Source organism: Dromiciops gliroides, chromosome 1, assembly GCF_019393635.1.
Source record: "Dromiciops gliroides isolate mDroGli1 chromosome 1, mDroGli1.pri, whole genome shotgun sequence".
NCBI classification, from domain to species: Eukaryota; Metazoa; Chordata; class Mammalia; order Microbiotheria; family Microbiotheriidae; genus Dromiciops; species Dromiciops gliroides.
In genome coordinates this window covers 382,717,479-382,738,469 of record NC_057861.1, presented here as the reverse complement: position 1 = coordinate 382,738,469, position 20,991 = coordinate 382,717,479, and the positions used below count along the sequence as shown (strand labels likewise).

The 20,991-nt window shown below is 35.3% G+C and overlaps 1 protein-coding gene across 1 annotated transcript in view; it reads right to left on the bottom strand.

Moving 5' to 3' along the window:
- Positions 1 to 20,681, bottom strand: part of LOC122734935 (glutamate decarboxylase 1-like) — a 41,835-nt gene extending 21,154 nt beyond the window's left edge. Inside the window, exons 1-10 of the mRNA XM_043976122.1 lie at positions 20,558 to 20,681; positions 19,410 to 19,652; positions 16,244 to 16,334; positions 9,117 to 9,229; positions 7,963 to 8,078; positions 5,043 to 5,122; positions 3,106 to 3,160; positions 2,474 to 2,590; positions 1,613 to 1,677; positions 264 to 342 (exon numbers count right to left, since the gene is read on the bottom strand). Of these exons, the coding sequence (XP_043832057.1) occupies positions 264 to 342; positions 1,613 to 1,677; positions 2,474 to 2,590; positions 3,106 to 3,160; positions 5,043 to 5,122; positions 7,963 to 8,078; positions 9,117 to 9,229; positions 16,244 to 16,334; positions 19,410 to 19,652; positions 20,558 to 20,681 (1,083 nt within the window). The remainder of the gene's footprint in view (positions 1 to 263; positions 343 to 1,612; positions 1,678 to 2,473; positions 2,591 to 3,105; positions 3,161 to 5,042; positions 5,123 to 7,962; positions 8,079 to 9,116; positions 9,230 to 16,243; positions 16,335 to 19,409; positions 19,653 to 20,557) is intronic.
- Positions 20,682 to 20,991: the final 310 nt, after the last annotated feature.

Genomic DNA, 20,991 nt, shown 5'->3' with positions numbered 1-20,991 from the left:
CTAAAATAGTACCTCCCTTTAGAGCTATAGCACTACTCTTCCTTGGTTAGCAACTAGGCTAAGTGCATGTATGGGAATCATTCACTTATAAGGAGCTAATTTTGTGTCTTTTTTCATCATTTTGTTGTAGATAATCAAAACAAGGTAAATAAAGATTCTGATTTTGTATCTATACTTTCATATCCATGAAATTTACTACACATTAAGAGAACCTTGTGCCATGATGTAAAGAAGTTTATGATGTAGGAATGTTTACGACTTACCTTTTCTCGGATCAGGATAACAGAACACTGAAGAGGGACTCCCATCAATTTGTGTGGATTCCAGGTCACAGAGTTGGCCCTACATGACAAATCATTTATTAATTAGATAGAACTCACATTAAGCCAGGAAAAAAAAACATTAGCACATATGTGACCATGTCTCACACACCCCATACCCGTTACTTGGTAAGCTCCAGTAGCCCATTATTACCTTTAGATTAAAATATAAACTCTCCCTCCTCTTTAGCATTTATAGTTCTTCATAATATGAAACTCCTTCTTGACATTTCAGTCTTCCTTCACTTTTCTTCCTTACATGTCTAGTCATAATGCATGACTTGTACCAAACATATGATGCTACATCTCTTATCTCTATACCTTTCCACTAGCTATTTCTCATATCTGGAATATTGTTCTTTCTCACTGCTACCTTGTAGAAACTTTGGTTTATTTCAAGATTTCCGCTCTAGTGCTAGTTTCTGTAGGAGGCCTTTCTCATCCCACCACCAAAGTTGCTAATACTTTCTCCTTTAAAATTATCTTATATCTATATGTATCTTTTGTGTACCAATGTATCTCTAGGTCATTTCATCCAACAGAATGTAAGATCCTTGAAAGAAGGATCAATTTTTGCTTTTCTTTGTATTACCAGAACTTAACACAATGCCTGACACATAGTAACTAAATTAATAATTGCTTGTTGATGATGATGGTAGCAATGAAAATAGTGGCTTGCTTGCTGATTATCACATATTAAGCATTGTCTCCCATCAACATGCTTTTGCAGTTGATATACACCATGTCTGGATCACTTTCCTTCCTCACCATCCCCCCCCCCCTCTCTCTCTCTCTCTCTCTCTCTCTCTCTCTCTCTCTTTCTCTCTCTCTTTTAGTGAGGCAATTGGGGTTAAGTGAGTTGCCCAAGGTCACACGGCTAGTAAGTATCAAGCGTCTAAGGCCGGATTTGAACTCAGGTCCTCCTGACTCCAGGGCCAGTGTTCTATCCACTGCTCCACCTAGCTGCCCCACCATCATCTCTTAAAAGCCCTATCTTCCTGCTAGATCCAGCCCAAATACTACTTCCTTCAGCAAGTTTTTCTACCAGTTGAACTAGATACTATATTCTTCACCTTCCCCTGATTACCTTCATTCAACTGTGTATATATCTTTTATATCTCTATAGATGTATATGTTGTTTAATTTATCTTACATTTTTATGTTTTATTATATATCCAAGGTTTAATACCATGCCTTATATATAATAAAAGCAATTACTTTGTTGTTGTTTGATACCCACTCCTCTTCCAGGGCCAAAATCTCTTTAAAATAAAGTAATAGAATTTATTCACCTTTCAATGCCATGAAGCTTATAAGAATGCTTTTTGGACATCAACAATCCACCTCCCCATGCTGCCTAAGACAAAGGTGGGAAAGTATATTTCATTAGTTTTTTAAATCCTGTATCTTATTCATTATCTTTATCTAGTATGTCAATTTTCAATTGGGCTATAATAATCCCCTTTTTCAAAAGCATAACCCTAATTCCTACTATATAGCTCTCTAAATATTCTTCTATTGTATGACCAATTAAATTCATTATTTTTTAATGTGAGAAAAATTCTCAAGGACAATGAATAGAGATAGATGAAATAATTATTTTGCCATCAAATTTGGCAATAATACCCAACAACCCAAATTCCAGTCTATTAGTTTTTTGCTTCAGCAAGATTCTCATTGAAAGACTGGAGGAACACTGCCAAAGAACAACTTTCTGAATTATTAGTTTCCAAGTGTTTATATCCTCATAAATAACTCTTGATTACTTCACTATTTTGAATTAAAGGAGTAAGCTATTTCTTGATATTATTAATGATATGGTCAACCAAGCAGACAGATACACATATCATGAATACTTTGGATTTGAATTTGGACTTAGAAGAATTCAAAGTGACATCTATTGATCAATAAAATAGAAGCTATATACATTATCATTTTGAAACTATTTTTCAAAATTGCAGTTTCATCTGTTTTTGTGTAGTGTAGGGCAATTTAATACTATGCACACATCCATTCATTTGAGTAAATGAGGTTTGAAGAAAATTGTTTGTCTTGCCTTCAAGGCATACAAAGAATCATTGATGCTTCTTTCTCATATTCAATTTTCTTTTCTTCAAGGAAATTTATAAGTCAGACTGAAGTGCATGCCTTACATCCACATGCATCCAGAGGCTGTGCCGCTCACAAACATCAGCAATGTTGTCCAGAGGATCGAAGGCACCATACACTGTTGTCCCTGCTGTGGCACTGACGTAGAAGGGAGTAAGTCCCTGTCAAGAACATAAGGTCACTGGTGCATTTGTGAGGAGGCAAGATTCTTACATGTTCCAAAGTCAAGCATTAACTTTATTGACAATCCTTCCCAATCAGTTCTTTAACCCTCAAGATTTTCATATAATTATTAAATATTTAGATAAACTTGTCTTATTGGAAAATAATCTCCCATAGTGTCATATGTGTCCCTTAAGATGTCAAGATTTTAAAAATTATTATTACATTCCATCCACATGGTAGAAAATAACTGCTACCATATGACCAAAGATTACCAGAGGATAGCATATAGGTTGATGGTTCTCTGATTGTCCTTTTCACCTTTGCCAGAAGCAAAACCACTAGAGAAGTTACACAACTTATCTTATTGTAGTAGAACTCGTGCGGCTCTCTTTACGGTGGTCTTTTGGGGATATTTTTACTTCTTATAAGTTTTGTTTTCAATTATACAGTGGTGACAGTTCCATACCCTTTTATCACTTACTAGTCCATACAAAGAAATTTTAAAACATACCATTCTCTTGGCTCGTAGTATATTTTCCTCTAATTCTAATGGAATCATCTTCCCCCTTAAAAATGCAGATTGTCAGACAAAATGCACATGCATACTTTCTTAGCTTTTCAGTTTTGGGAACATATGAAGGATACAAATTTCATATAAGTTTTGAAGGTCAGATTCGTTGTATGGCCTTTTGCAAAGGACATCTACTTTAATAACAATATCTTAAGTAACTATCAAATTGACCTATGTGCAATAGGTGCTCAAAATTGTTTTTCTGATTATCAGTTGGTCTTTTTAATCAACTGCATTACGCATACACATATTTGGAAATATTTAGCATTTCTTAGTTAATGGCATTGCTTTTCTTTCATAATCATTCTAACATCTTACATTCAAATAGTGTTTTGATGTTTATAAAGTACTTTACATAAATTATCTCATTTCATCCTTGGGAAAACCTCATGGCATTGGTATTATCATTATCCCCTTTCACAGATAAGAAATATGAGGCTCCAGGGAGTTTTCAGTTACTTATTCAGTCACTCAGTTAGGAAACATATGAGGCAGGATTTAAACCCAATGTCTTCCTCACTCCCAGTCTTACACATTACATGCCTCTTTAACTATTCAGATGCTGCCTTTTTACACAATCAGATATACCAGAATTGCTACAACAGTGAAAACAGGGGGGCAGCTAGGTGGCACAGTGGATAGAGCACCGGCCCTGGATTCAGAAGGACCTGAGTTCAAATCTGGTCTCAGACAATTGACACTTATTAGCTGTGTGACTCTGGGCAAGTCACTTAACCCCAATTGCCTCAAAAAAACCCCAAACAAAAAAACAGTGAAGGCAAAGGAAAATTAGGGCAAACAAATGTAATTTTGCATTCCCTTGAAGTGTAAACAACCCAATTTTCTAGTCTGTGACTATAGAATAATAGATACTGTGCTGAATGGGATCTCAGAAGACATCTATTCAAATTCCCTTATTTTACAGTTGAGGAAACTGAGGCCAATAGAGGGTCCATGACATACCCAGTGTCACAAATCTATAGCTCCATAACATAGAATGCTTTGAGAAAAGTTGAGAACAGTTTTCTTTGAAATACTTTTTCGTGCAGTAATTTTGTCACTTTTTCCTCTGGAAAATATAAACTCCTTATGGATTCGAACCATTAGTATATTAAGTCACTAACATAGTGGGGCAGCTAGGTGGTGCAGTGGATAGAGCACCAGCCCTGGATTCAGGAGGCCCTGAGTTCAAATCTGGCCTCAGACACTTAACACTTATTAGTTGTGTGACCCTGGGCAAGTCACTTAACCCCAATTGCCTCACCAAACCCCCCCTCCCAAAAAAAAAAAAGTCACTACCATAGTGACTATGTCATCTAAGTTTTAATAGAAGGCACAGATGAATAAGGAGTAAGCAGTTTGCAAATAGGTGAAGAGTGAAAAGAAACAGAGACAATGAGTGACTTTGTAAAGAGCTGGGAAAGGAAGGCGGAATATAGGACAATAGTAGGACAATGAATGGTAGGTTCTAGCGAAGGATTTTTTTTTTAAGGATATGGGAGACAATGGGGAAAGAAATTGATGGGGGCAGCTAGGTGGCACAGTGCATAAAGCACTAGCTCTGGATTCAGGAGGACCTGAATTCAAATCTGGCCTCAGATACTTTTACACTTACTAGCTGTGTAACTTTGAACAAGTTACTTAACCCTCATTGCCATGCAAAAAAAAAAAAAAAAAAAAAGGAATTGTGGTTGGTCACTGTATTGATCAGAGTTCCTAAGTCTTTCATTGTTCATAAACAATTCATAAAAAAGAAAGAAATTGATAAGCTGATTTGAATCAGAAGTCTTCATAAGAACCCTGAGTGAAACTAAGTCACAATGGAGTTTTAGAAATCATGTTTATTATATATTTATAAGAAGATACTTATATCTTACCTTTCATCACATTTTACCTCAATCACATTATCAGTTCCAATGCCAAGTACAGCTGCTGTTTTCTTTATGGAATAATGACTCTTGGAAAAAAAGATAAAAATATTGCTATATAAGATGTAGTGCAGCTTAATAGAGTGTCAGGAAGGGATTTACACAATTGTTTCCTTTAGAACAAGAATGCTGTCTTTTACTCTTTTAGTGATCTGTATACTGCTCCACACTGCTTGAAAACTTTGTGAGGAGAGAAGAGGGAGACACAGACACAGAGAGACAGAGAGAATGGTGGTCATGGTTAGTGTGGTAATAAAGAAACAGAGAGAGAGAGAGAATGGTGCAGTGATTAGAGAAGCCATGAAGTTCTGTGTTCAAGTCTTGACTCAGACATAACTGGCTATACGTGACCCTAGAAAATCCACATAACTTCTCTGTCCTCCTGGAATTTCCTTAACACTGTTAATTATAGAGTAATTTCAGATCATCAGCAGTGAAGGGGTCTTCCCTGTACTGATGATTTCAGTGGTTTGAATAAAAGGGAAAAAAAAGAAATAGGCATACATATACACAGCCACATGTGTATATGTATATACATAGGATGCATTGATAATACATGTTTCTAGTTATGTTTATATATAACATATAACATATTAAAATATTATATGTATTACCTACATAGCTGTTTTTCTAGGACTATGGATAACGCTCTGTATTTACATTGGTGCCCTCCATTTTCATTTCTCCAACACTGGTTATAATGGTAAGATGGTGGTCCTGATATGCCCATGCTATGAAACTCATACCCTTACTAAGATTGTTCTCAACCTCTCATCATGTTATACATGAGAGAATGAGAATAAGTGATTGATTTAAAGTAAAATAAATCAGAAGAGAGTCATGACTAGAATACAGATGTCCAAAATTCCCATCCTACATATCACCAAGCTTACAGCAACAGGCAATATTGAAAACCTACTAGCCTAAGTTCTATTTTAACTGTTAGCACAGGCTTTATTCCACCAACATGGTATTTCCCAAAGGTTGGGGAACTTCCCTTCCCATGCTAGAAAGAGAAAGAATAAAATAAAATTCATTCTTATAATGAGATTAAATGGCAAGGGATGTCTAGTCAATAAGAGTAATAGAATTATCATTTATTTAACATTTTTACATTACACATTTGGTGATAAAATTGCATCTAGATGGAAGGATAACATGGAATATTAAGCATTTGGGGAAAGTAAATTAAATAGAATAATTGCATACAACATACGCCAGTTAAAGTATTATAGTAAAATGTCCATTTAAATCAACAAACTCTAACCCATTCAATTGAGCTCTCCAGCTTCACTGAATATCAGCCATTCCACAAACTGGGTCTCCCAAAGAAAACATACTTTGAAAGTCAGCAATAGGAGGGTACTTGACTTTAAATAATATAGCAGTAGAAATGGAGGAGGGGCAGCTAGGTGGCACAGTGGATAAAGCACAGGCCCTGGATTCATGAGGACCTGAATTCAAATCCAGCCTTGGACACTTGACACTAGCTGTGTGACCCTGGGCAAGTCATTTAACCCTCATTGCCATGCAAAAAAAAAAAAAAAAGGCGTGGAAATACCAAGCCAATTAGAAGATTACATTTATTTCTTTAAATGAAAGAAAGATAACAAAAGTAGAAAGTGAAAGTAATATCATGTATTCAGGAAAGTAAGACATTTTTATTTATGTGTGTATATATGTATGTATATATGCATACATACATATATATCATATACCTATAGATATGGTTCTTTTACATACATATATACATCCATGCATGTGAACATGCATACATATAAATTATATTAATCACATTGGCACCTTGGTGGTGCAGTAGATAGAATGCAGGATGTAGAGTCAGGAAGAGTTTAAATCTGATCTGGACATTTACAACTTATATGACCCTGTGCAAATCCCTTCACCCTGTTTGCCTCAGTTTCTTCATCTATAAAATGATCTGGAGAGGAAATGGTAAACTGTTCCAGTATCTTTGCCAAGAAAACCCCATATAGGGTCACAAAGATTCAGACATGAATGAAATGACTGAACAACAACAAAATTAATCATGTCATATCATAACATATCATGTCATGTCATGTCTTGTCATGTCTTATCATGTTATCATCTCATATCTTTATGCGGACACATACACAATGTCCCCCAAATTATAGTATCCTTTTAAGGGATTTTTTTCTAGCCATAATAATGCCACATCTCCATTTTCTTTTTCTTTTCTTTTCTTTTTTTTTGGGAGGGCAGGGCAATGAGGGTTAAGTGACTTGCCCAGGATCACACAGCTACTAAGTGTCAAGTGTCTGAGGCTGGATTAGAACTCATATCTTCCTGAATCCAAGGCTAGTGTTTTATTCACTGCGCCACCTGGCTGGCCCCTCTTTTTCTTTTTTTTTTTTTAAGGGAATACTATATCTTTCTATCCAATCTACTAAAATGGGTATTTTCTTTTCTTTTCTTTTCTTTTCTTTTCTTTTCTTTTCTTTTCTTTTCTTTTCTTTTTGGTGGGGCAATGAGGGTCGCACAGCTAATAAGTATCAAGTGTTTGAGGCCGGATTTGAACTCAGGGCCTCCTGAATCCAGGGCCGGTGCTTTATCCACTGAGCTACCTAGTTGTCCCTAAAATGGGTATTTTGTATACTGAATTATTTGTATTGGCTATCTTCACTGTCCAAAGTCACTAGAAACTTTTATGTTCCCACAAATATATGGCACTTTATGATATAGCCACATAGATAGTGCTCCAGAAAAAAAAAAAAGTGAATCTGTCTACTACAATGAGTAGCACTTCATTCTTTTTAGGTATCATAAGGGGTTCTTGTTCTTTTAAATTTATATGGTTTAGGACAGTTTATTTATTTGAAATTTAACTTACATGTTCAGAAACAAATAATACAATCTTTGGAAGTACAGCCATGCCTTTGGTTTTAATCTCTGGAAATGTTTTGTAACGAGCTACCAATATGCTGTAAAGATTTGATATGCTCCCACCTATGCAACAGAGAGAAAGAGCACACTAATAATCCAATTTCCAAAAAAATTGAAACAAAGAAATAATGTTAAATTGAGAAACCCACCCAGCTGAAATTAAAGTCAATAATTGTCATTGATATTATTTTGAAAGTATTCTCATAGATAGTATTAAGATAAAGCCTTCATAACATGTTACTTTTTGTTGTTGTTGTTTTTAATTCTCTTTCTAGAATGAAACAAAAAATTATATGAAATATAAGCAAGGTTCTGTAGGGGAAATATAAATTTATTACAATGCTATCTACTTTCATGGAATTATTTAATTTATCAGAAAAGATCTCAGAGTCCATATCTGCTAAATGGTACCTGAATAAGAATGCCCACGAGCCATCAGTATAATAACCAACTCTAGAATATTTCAAAAGATTCATGAAAAATTTTCTGGGTAACAATTCTCAAAATCTATTCTTTCCTCATTTTTTTTTGGCGGGGGGAATCAACACATTTTCCTAACTCCAGTTTCCCAGCTACTAACCATAATACCAGAGATTATCAAGAAGCTCAAAAATCTCCTCTACCAAAGTTCATAGGTTTCTAAGTAGGATCGTAGATTTAGAGTTGGTATTGTGGAACATAATTGTCCAAATCTAGAGATTTGAACTTTTTAGAACAGCTAAGTATTTACTTTACTCTTTTTGAAAGTAATTTTTATTTATACCTTATGCCTTTCTATTGCCTAAAATTTCACCTGCATGTTTGCCTTTCTCCTTTCCCAGAGAACCATTATTTTGGTGATGATTTATTTTTTAAATAAAAAGATAAAAATCAGTTAATATATTGGAATCAATACAACTTAATTGTGGTTTTCCTATTTTTCCAGTTTAAGGAAAAGAGAGAAAAGTAAGGAGAAAAAACAAGCAAGTGAAATAAATCAAAATATAACAACCACTAACATTAAAAGACAGACATGACTAAATTTCTCTCTTTAAAAATAAAAATCATTGTTCTTTTATATCCCATTACACATCTAATCGGAACCTTAAAAATTCTGCTTACCAGGAGAAAATATTCCATCAGCTTCTATTTCTCCCCAGCCAATTATTTCATACATTTTCTTGAGGAGCATTATTTCCATTACAATAAACACTGGGGATATTTCATACGTAAACCTGTATGTAATATAAATTGAATTGCTGATTTCATTAAAAGGTATGCATGCATAAAATGAACATCATCTGTACTAATGGCTAATGTTTATATAATACTTAAACACTGGCAAAGTATTTTACATAAATCATCTTAATCAACTGACAATAATGTGTATAACTGGTCTTATTATTAAGCTGATTTTACAGATGAAGAAACTGAGGCAGAAAGAGGTGAAGTGATTTGCCTAGGGTCAGACATCTAATGAGTGTCTGAGAAAAGATTTGAACCTAGTCTCCCTGACTCCAATATTCTTTACACTATACCACGTGGCCTCCTATATTGGCTGTGCAGGATTGCACAATGCTAGGTCTGACATACATGATGATGACAATGACGATGACAATGATGATGATGACAATCAATAACAATAAAATAATAATATTACATTGTATCTTTCTTATATTTAAAAGGCTATGAAGCTTCTTTAAATGTAAAAGTTATATCACTACTGCATCAGCCAATGAAGTCACTTCTCATTTTCCACTATATGTGTAAGCAAAATTGCTGGTTTTAAGAACAGTAATTCTGTAAATTACCAAATATGCTTCATAAACCAGATTTATGAGTATAATTACAGAATTAGCCCTGACGAATTTCTTTTGTCTTGATCTTAAAATGCTTCCTACTTGGGGCGGCTAGGTGGCGCAGTGGATAAGCACCGGCCCTGGATTCAGGAGTACCTGAGTTCAAATCTGGCCTCAGGCACTTGACACTTACTAGCTGTGTGACCCTGGGCAAGTCACTTAACCCCCATTGCCCTGCAAAAAAAAAAATGCTTCCTACTTTCTTAAAAGAGGCTTTAAAATAAACAAAGAAGAAACACAACAAAATTAGCAATGACTAAGTAGTAATAATGCCTTGTTTATAGGGTACTTTAAGTTTTACAAAGTATTTTAAATACATCACCCCACTTGAAGCTCATGGCAGCTATGTGAGGTAATCTCTATAGGCATTATCACACTCCCCTTTTATAGATAAGGAAGTAAAGATTTAAATTGTTGTTGTTGTTGTTGTTGTTGTTGTTGTTATCTTTTTTTTTTTTATAATTGCTGATTCTCACAAAGGGAGTAGTAGAAGGAAAATTCACAATAGATCTCCTGATGCTAAATTCACTGTTATTTCCACAATACCACACTACCCCCTCAAGAGGAAAAAAAAAATAAGGAGCAGTCATAAGTCTAGTTGATTTGTAGTCATTTTTTTTTAATTTATGAAAGCTTTAGTACTACTTGTTAGCTAATTGCTTATGGAATACCAAGTAGAAAAATAAGCTTGCTTACTAAAGGTATTAATAATATTCAAAAGAAAAAGAGAAACATATTTTGTTTTCCTCTGGAGAATTGTTTTATTTATTTATTTATTTTGTGGGGCAATGAGGGTTAAGTGACTTGCCCAGGGTGACACAGATAGTGTCAAGTGTCTGAGGCTGGATTTGAACTCAGGTCCTCCTGAATCCAAGGCCAGTGCTTTATCTACTGCACCACCCAGCTGCCCAGGATTTTTTTTTAAATGAGTATCTAGATTACTTGTTTCAGTTTAATTTTTAGGATTCGTTTCTATGAGATATTACTTTTGATTGCTACACATATATTCCTGACCTCTGACAGAGGATATTACCTTCATTTTTGTCTAACTCTTCATCTCCTGTTCTCTAATTGCCAAGGGCACTGTTCTAAAAATATGATTTGCTTCAAAACAACTTGGCAGCAGAGCCCATAAGTCAGAAGATCAATTTTCTGATTATCAAAAGTTTTGTTTTGACAAAGGGACATAGTGAAAGAAATTCACAATGAAGATGAATTCAGCATTTAAAAAAGATAGCACTATAACATTTATGTTTTACAAAGCGTTTTTTATATATAGGCTACCTTATTTGGTCCTCAGAACAAGCCTAAGAAGTAGATGCTATGATTGCCACCATTTTACAGATAAGACCACTGAGGCTAGGTTTTAATACCATGTTCAAAACTAATACCTGCCTGAAGCAAGAATTGAACTCAATATTCCTAAATCCAACTGCAGAATTCTATCAACTGCACCAACTGCCCTTAATATGCTCCTTCTTCTCATTATATTAGCAAATAAGGAAGAAGAAATTCCTCAAGTTGTAACCCAGACTATATAGCAGGCAATTAGGTGGTACAGTTCATAGATTGCTCTGGGCCTGGAGCCAGGAAGACTCATCTTCCTTTGTTTCAATATGCCCTTAAACAATTACTAGTTGTATGACCCTAGGCAAGTCATTTAAGCCTGTTTGCCTCAGTATCTTTAGCTGTAAAATGAGCTTGAGAAAGAAGTGGCCCCATCTAGTATCTTTGCAAAGAAAATTCCAAATGGGGTCAAGAAGTCATGGCTAAAATGACTAAATAACAACAAAAAGAAACAAATCAAAGAAGTGAGTGGTCTTTATCACTAAATATGTAAAGATCAAGCAAAATATAAAATTCTTGGCAGAGGAAGGAAATGAATAGATTTATTTCAAGTCCTTTTTTGCATTTCAGCTATGGAGGATAACCATTAGTCATGACAGGCTATCTCAGAATGATGACCACCTAATTGAGAAGTGTCTCATTATTGTTGTTGTTGTTTGTCCTTAATTCTCAAAGAGGACCATGACATCAGGAGGTGATGTTATAACATTCAGTGAATTGGATTTAAGTGAGGGAAGCCTGTACAAAGTCACCAATCTCACTCATTCCTACAGAGCCCTCTGGGTCCAACGGCAAGATATTCTTTAGGATGACTGGAGATGGCCCTGGTCCAGTGGGAGACCTTGGCCTTTTTAAGCGAAGGTCTTTTCCAGGTCTTAGCAATAAATAAATAAGGAAGCAGATAAGCAAACAAACAAATAAAATAAATGGATGAATAAATGAATGAATGAATGATATATTAAATGAGTGAATAAAGAATGAATGAATGAATGAGCAAATAAATACATGGAAGAGAGAGACAGAGAAAGAAGGAAGGAAGGAGGGAGGAAGGGAGGAAAGGAAAAAAGGAAGGAGAGAAGGAAGGAAGTCTGGGAGGGGAAGGCCCTCAATTTCTGGCTGAAAAAGAAACAGTTGCTATTTGTAATCACTCATTAAGACCACTCATTAAGAAGCCAAACAGCCAATCAGGCTTGGGCTGGGCCCAATTGTTAGCTAATCTATGAGAGTCAGAGTGACTTGGGGTCCTCAAAAAAATTGAGGTGGCTGGAAAGACTTACATGAGCCAATGCAAAGTGAAATGTACTATATACAAAATAACAGGAATATTGTAAGAAGATGTGCTGCAAATGACTTAGTTATTTTCAGTAATACAATGATCCAAGAGAACTCTGAAGTACCTATGAAAAATACAATCCATCTACAGAGAAAGAACTGATGGTATCTGAATACAGATGGAAGTATATTTTGTTGTTCCTTTTTCTAAAGATTTTTTGCATGACTGCACATGTATAACTTATATTGAATTGCTTGAGTTCTTAATGAGGTAGAGAGGGAATAAGAAAATTTGGAACACAAAGTTTTAAAAAGCAATGCTACAATTTGTTTTTACATGTAAGGTGGGGAAAATTTCTAAATAAATAAATACATTAACAATAAAAATAATTGAGGTTGTGACACCCAAGTCATCCTGCAAAGTTTCAGCAGAGCTTATATTCCTTTGGGCAGAGCACCCACAATTAAGGTTATGATTCCCTATATGGACAGAGGAAGGAGAGAGAGTAGAAGATGTAGAGGGAGAGGGAAAGGAATCTCTATTGTTAACTAGAGTTTTCCAGTTGCCAGTGGGTATGTCTTACTCACAGGGTGTTGGTGATTTTTCCTTAACTCTTGAAGAAGAACATGACATCAGAAAGTAATGTCATGACTTAGAGTGAAATGTATTTAAGTGAGGGAGGGCTATGCAAAGTAAACAGACTCACTCTATCCTCCAGAACCATCTGGGTCCAGTGACAAGATATTCATCAAGATGACTGGACAGGGCCCCAGATCCAGTGAGATTCCTTGGTCTTTTTAAGCTAAGGTCTTTCCCTGGTCTCAGCAATATATAAATTTTACTTCAACTATGGATGATAACCATTAGCCATAATAGGCTGCCTCAGAATGATGACCACCTAATTGAAAAGTGCCACATTATAATATCACAGGAGATCCCATTATGGTATTCACAAGATACAACATTAAAACAAAGATAGAAGAAACCTCTAGAGAGCAGTCTTAGTAGCCCCAAATGTACTCTACCCCAGGGGTGCCTTTCTTTACTCAGAAGTTGCTGAACAGAAGCAAAGCCAAGATGGTGGAGTAAAGGCAGGAATCCACCTGAACTCTCACAAATTCATCTCCAAACAACTTTAAAATAACCCCCCAATTTAATTTGTGGAATGGCAGGACCAAACAAAAGGTCCGGGTGAAATAATTATCCAACCTAAGACAACTTAGGATATCAGCAGAAAAAGTCTGCTTTACTGGAATGGTGGTTAGGCCTAGAGTATAATGAATCACAGACCAGACCAGCAAACCAAGAGCAGGCTCTGCAGGCAATGTATCAGTGGAGGCATATATTTCACTTGAAAAACTGAGTTGGAAAATAGTTTGAGCAGAGAGAAAAATTGTTGGATTACCTGAAGGGTACAATAAAATCCTGGACATAATATTCCAAAAAATTATCAAGGAAAAATGCTCGGATATCCTAAAACCAAAGAGCAAAGTAGAAATTCAAAGAATCCAATGATCAGTTCCTTGAAAAAATACTAAAATGAAAACTCCCATGAATATTATAGCCAAATTCCAGAGCTCCCATGTCAAAGAGAAAATATTTCAAGCAGCCAGAAAGAAACAATTCAAATACTGTGGAGCCACAGTCAGGATCATAAACAATTTGGCAGCTTCTATATTAATCAGGGGGTTTGGAATATGATATGATGGAAGTCAAAGAAGATAGGAGTACAACCAAGAATGATGTACCCGGCAAAACTGAGTATAATCCTTCAGGGGAAAAACAATCATTTAATGAAATAGAGGGCTTTCAAGCATTCATGACGAAAAGACCAAAGCTGATTAGAAAACTTGACCTTCAAATAAAAGATTAAAGTGAAATATAAGGCAGTAGACAGAAAAGATTAGTCATAAGGGATTAAATAAAGTTAAATTGGATGTATTCCTTCTCATTATTTGGGAAGTTAGAAGGAGTCTGCATAGACTCACATGGATATGAGTTGACTATGATAGGATTATTTCCAAAATAAAAGAAAAGAAAAGAGTGATAAAGAGGGATGAAATGGGAGAAGGGGGAAGGGGAAAGAAGAATGGGGGAAATTATTTCACATAAAAGAGGTACAAAAGGAAGCTCTGTTAGAGTGTGGGGAAAAAAAGAAGTCTCTGAGGACATTCTCTCCAGCAATGCAAGTCACAACCCATCCCTTCTTTCGCATTCCATGTGATTTTTGTCAATTCTCTCTTACATTCCAGAAGAAGTCTATTCATTATTATAGGGAACTTCTTCTAGGCCTCTTAATATTTAATACCAATGGAGCTTTCAGTTTTTTCAATTGATTTTAATTTGCTCTTGCTACATGACTAGCCTAATTTTTTTTCTAGACATATATCTCTCCGTTGATACTCTTTACACTGCGTTTTTTTTTTGGGGGGGGGGCAGAGTAATGAGGGTTAAGTGACTTGCCCAGGGTCACACAGCTAGTCCATGTCAAGTTTCTTAGTCCAGATTTGAACTCAGGTCCTCCTCAATCCAGGGCCACACTGATTTATCCACTGCACCACCTAGCTGCCCCTATACTGCTTTTCTTATACATTTCTTCCTTGGTAATTCTATAGCATTATACTCACTCCTAGTATATTTATAACTCGCCATTGTCTTTTGGCTAAATCTCAACATTAAATTTTTGGAGACTGTTGTATTTTATGACTTTTATGACTTGAAGAAATACACCATCTCCAATTATGTTAAGAAAATTGGTCTTTATTTCAGGGAGAAGTGAGAAACGATTAAAATAAAATAAAATAAAAACTTTCTTCCTGACCTGAGAACTCTCAAATTTGGTTACATAATATGAAGAAAATACTAGCAAGATGATTAAATCAATATATTATAAAAGGGGAGGAGGAAAGAGAGAAGGAAGAAAGGAAGAGAGAGAGGCAATCCATTTTACTTTATTCCTTCTGCTCAGTCCTGTACCCATGTCCCTGTCCATGTGTAGTATTTTTCATATGTACATAGGGATGAATTTGCTCTTCAGGTAGCTCGTCCAACTATCAATGTTTAGAAATGGTTTTATTCACAAAGAATTACTTATTCACTCTTTCCCCCTTAGGCAGAAAATTAGCCTGAACTTTTTGGAGAATCACAGCAATGATGGTTTTCAGAGCCAAATGAGATTTATAATCACTGTTGATTGTGTAAAATGACAAAATTACAAGGTATTCATATTCTTTGGTATGATCCTATATAGTCAGTCATGCATTCACTCTCTCAGCAAGTCTTCATTAGACAAGCATACACTGACTGCCTGTCTTCTAGACATTATGCATTGTTGGGTAACAGAAGATAAATTGATTTACTACCTTGCACTGGGGTTGTGTACTGAAGTTCAAGTTAAATGATTCTCGAGATGTACTCTGTGATCAGAGATGGCTCAGTGACTTCATATGAATTTTTCAGGTATCTGGATAGATTGTACAAACTTTGGAAAAGGCATATTAGGATATCAGTGGGCTCATAGATGATGAGAATTTGTAGGCTATAGGGTGGCTCTAATGATACCACAATAAAAAACAGAGTGAGGCCTGTTTCCTGGGCTTCAGTGTCTCAAGTATCCAAACAGTGATACAAGATATCCTCAAGAACACTAAAGGATGGGGCTCTCAGAATTTGCAGCTAGTTTGGGCAAAGCAAAGTATTGCCTCAAAAGAAATAAGTTTACCTGATGATGTCATCACTAAGGTATCTGAGGGTAGGGAAAACCCACTTACATGTTAGTATTTGCAGTAGCTGTCAACCACTCAGCAGCTAGTCCAATCATATCAAGCCCACTGGAGAGCTGGTTAAAAAAGCGAGGGTGCCCTAGGAAGAAACAGAACAAAGAAATCACACATGTTATCAGGTGACAAGGCTTAAAAACTCAGTCAGTCAGGGGGCAGCTAGGTGGTGCAGTGGATAGAGCACTAGCCCTGGATTCAGGAGGACCTGAGTTCAAATCCTGGCTCAGACACTTGACACTTACTAGTTGTGTGACCCTGGGCAAGTCACTTAACCCTCATTGCCCTGAAAACAAAACAAAACAAAACAAAACAAAACAACAACAAAAAAGTCAGTCAGACCAAAGAATTTATTAAATTTTCAATATATGCTAGGATAAGTGCTAGGTATACAAAGAAAGACAAAGATACTCCCTGAACGTAAGGATTTTCCATTCTAACTAAGAAGACATGTTAAAATTAGACACATACAAGATATAAACAGAGCAGTTGGAAGGTAATCTGAGTAAGAAGAGTACAGCATCTGGGGATATGGGAACTATCCTCCCTGTAGAAAAAAATCCCTCCTGTAGAAGTTGGGATTTGATCTGAGCCTTGAATGAAGCCTGGGAAACTAAGAGGTAAAGGCAAAATGGGAGACTATTGAAGGACAGCCAGTGAAAAGACATGAAGATAGAGGTTAGAATGTGGTTTTAGATCAGGGGTTCTTAACCTTTATCTTCACCTAATGAACTTTGTTTTGGGGGGGGTGGAGGTTAAGGTATTTTAATTGTGCTTCAAAATATGTATTTCCTTTCTAATTCTATGCATCTTATTTTATGCATTTAAAAAGATTATTCTGACCAGACTATGACCAAAGGGTCTGACACAAACCAAAACCAAAACCAAAACCAAAAAAATAAAACCAAAAAAAAAAAACCCTCCAAGAAATCTAAAACTCCTGTAGTATCAGTAGTAAACAGGCCACTGCAGTTGGATTGCACAATATGAAAGTGAGTCAAGTGTGAGATTAGAAAAGTAGCAAGGAGCCAGGACATGAAGTGCTTTGCAGGATAGTATAATTACAGAATATCCAGACAACAAAGAAAGTACAATATTCCATAGAAATAAATCAGACAGAGCCCAATTAAAAGGGAACTCCTTGGGAAGGAGATATAATTTTTACCTCCATATTACAGTTGAGGAAACTGAGGCAAATAGAAATAAAATTGCTTGCACATGGTCACACAGCTAATAAATTAGTTTTAGTTTGACCACTGGTTTTCCTGACTTAAGGCCCACAGGTCTATCCACTGATATCTACCTCCCTAATCTAATCAAGTCCATGGTAAACAATGAAGGGAAGATAATTCCTGCAGTCTCTTGGTAAGAAGACAGGTAAGAAGAAAATGGGTGAGGTAAAAAAGGGAGGTACTATTAAATATTAATAATATATTATAAATAATATTAATATAATACATTAATACATTGTTAATATTGATATATTGATATATTATATATTATTGTATAATATATTATATAATATATTATTGTATAATATATTATAAATAATATTAAAAGGGGAAAGAACAGTGGAAATCATAAACCATTGCACAAAGGGGTTTCCACTGAAAAACATCCCAGTTAGGAAATACATAATTTGTAATAATAGAGGGGGATTTTATTGGGTATTATTTTCAGGGAGTTGGTGAACAGGAAGACAAATTTCTCTGAGAGTGTTGGTCTCTATGGATAACATTCTGCCTCAGAAGATGGGAAATCAGAACACTTTGGGAGAAACTAACATCCAGAAGTATGGGAGGGCATGGATCCAAGAGAGGAAATTGCATGGCAAATGGGAAAGAAAATAATTATGAGGAGGTCAGACAGTAGATTTGGACTTCACTATTCAGAATACGTGGAGATTTTAACCATTAGACAACGCTTCTATCCTGAATACCTTTCTCATTTATTGCTATTTCTAAGATTGAGATAAGAAAGGAAAATAAAGAATAAATGTGGGCCAGCTAGATGGCACAGTGGATAAAGCACCTGCCTTAGATTCAGGAGGACATGAATTCAAATTCGGCCTCAGGCACTTGACACTTACTAGCTGTGTGACCCTGGACAAGTCACTTAACCCTCATTTCCTTGTAAAAATAAATAAACAAACAAATAAATGAATGAATGAATGAATAGCTAGATGAATAAATAAATATGCATGAATAAATGAATAAATAGGTGGGTAAGATATAAAAGATAATATTGTTATTAGAAGAGAGAACTTCAATTCCACAAGAGATTCAAAGAGGGCAAAGGGTAAATAAATATGTTTCGTTTTGTTTTTTGTTTTGTTTTGTTCTGTTTTTTGTTTTTGCGGGGCAATGGGGCTTAAGTGACTTGCCCAGAGTCACACAGCTAGCAAGTGTCAAGTGTCTGAGGCCGGATTTGAACTCAGGTCCTCCTGAATCTGAGTCCAGTGCTTTATCCACTGTGCCACCTAGCTGCTCCAGGAGGAGAAATTTTAAATTAAATATAATGAAGAAGGGGTAAAGAAGCAAGGATGAGTGTAGACAAATTCAGTGAAAAAATTGATATAACAATTCAAATTAAACCAACAGATTTAAAAAGTTTAAATTTAAATATAAAAGATTCAAAGTGTGGCACCCACTAAGAGAGAGGTAATGGACTCAAGATGCAAAATAAAACACACATTTTTAAATGTGGATAACATGGTGATTTTTAATTGATTATTAATATATTTTATGTGTTTTATGCATATGTTATAAAGATTTTATGTTTATTTTTCTTTCCCATTGAGGGGGAGGAAGATAGGAGGGCAGGAGGCAGGAAGGAGAAAAAGTAAAAACATTAATTGAAAAAAATTATATATTTTTGGAAGGTGCTATCTCACAGATAATATAAGGTTATTTAGACTTTTAACAATAACACTGTACAATTGACAAGGTTTAGAAAGTATTAAGAAGATCCCTTCTTCCCAGGGAGTCCCAAATGAGAATAATATGTAAATGGGAGTCCTAAATGAGATTAAAATATTCACATTTCCTGAAAATTTACATTTGGAAATATACTTAATAGTGATAGTATGCCATTTTAGGTATACTCTACTCTCAAAAGTACTTCTGGACATGAAAATGTACCTTCCTGTTTTGCATATCACCTGTTTTAACTCCATATTTTAAGGTATCTCTGCAATCAACAAGTAGCTGTTCCAGTGGTTCAGGCTCTTCAGACAGCTCTAAGTTGAAGCCATCCAAACCTTCAAGAAGTTGGTGAGGGTGATGAAAGTCTAGTATTTTACTTTTCTCATCAAAGGTTTTTCTGATATAATGCAGGAGAATGTCGACCACCTCTAGCAAAAAGCGTTCTGTAAATTCACCTCCATGTTTAGATGGTAATAAGTCTAGAAAGAACTCAAAGAAATATCAGGGTCTTATTTCAGAATTAACACTAGTTTCCAAGAAAATCTATCAGTTATTCCTTGCAATTGATCCAGTAAACATTATTTAGGATAATGTGGCAGATGAACTATCAAATAAAGACCAAAACTTTAGGCAAATTCTGAACTTTGACATTCATTGATTCACTTTGGTCTATTCTATAATTCAGTGAACTATTCTCATATTAGTCTTAGGTCAACATTCAAGCAGCCCGCCCATCCATTGTGCACTGTCTATTCCATGCAGTTGCAAAAACTTCCCCACCCAAGTGCCTAGCACATGATAGATACTTAATAGATATTTATTGATTAATTGGATATGATTCATGCCTTATTGGCTCTCCATGATCAACATGGGAAGAAATCAAGATGGAACCAGATTATCTCGGCATCCACTTTCCAAGAAACTTTTGCTGACTTTTCTTTTAAAATAATTTACACAATATTATTTTAAATTTAAAAATATTTATGGATAACTTTGTTTTTCAATTGCCTCAGTTTCCAAATATATTGATACCTCCATCCCTATCCAGGGAGCCATTTCTTATTAGAAAGAAACAAACAAGAGGAAGGAAGGAAGGAAGGAGAGAGGGAGGGTAGAAAGAAGGTAGGAAAGAGAGAAAGAAAATGAGAAAGAAAAAGGAGAGAGAGAAAAGAGGAAAAAACAACATAGCAATTTAATCCAACTGCATAATGAAATATTCTGTACCCATAGTTCTCCCACCCTTCTGCAAGGAATAGATGGAACACCCTGTGATTTTACTTGAAATATATATTTTTTTCACATCAGTATACATCAAAACATTGAAATTCTTTTATACCACAAAAAAGTGACAAATAGGAAAGGTATTTGATCCTTTCATTATTACCTGAGGCATAAACATTTGAAAAATCAGTCATGAAACTTTCAATATTATCATCTTTTGTTTTGTCTTCACCACCTTGAATGCCAGAAATTGATTTTTTTCTTCTCCATACTTCATGCACCTGCATATCTGGACAAAAACATTTTGAGAGAAAATAGTTCTATGATTGTGAAGAGATTTGAGATGTGTAAATTCTGTGTAGTTCTTTTTGAAATCTCATAACTGAATGAAAATAATCATAGTCATAATCCCTCTAAACCCTTATCGCATTATTTTCAGTAAAATCCACCTATCAATTTGTTACACAGTATCTTGTGAAGTTGTATGTATGTTTATCTTGACCTATTATTTAGCTCTTCACTATGATTTAACTTTCCATGCCTGTCTTTTGTCCTTCCAACTAAATTGGAAGCTCCTTTAAGGCAAGATTATGCCCT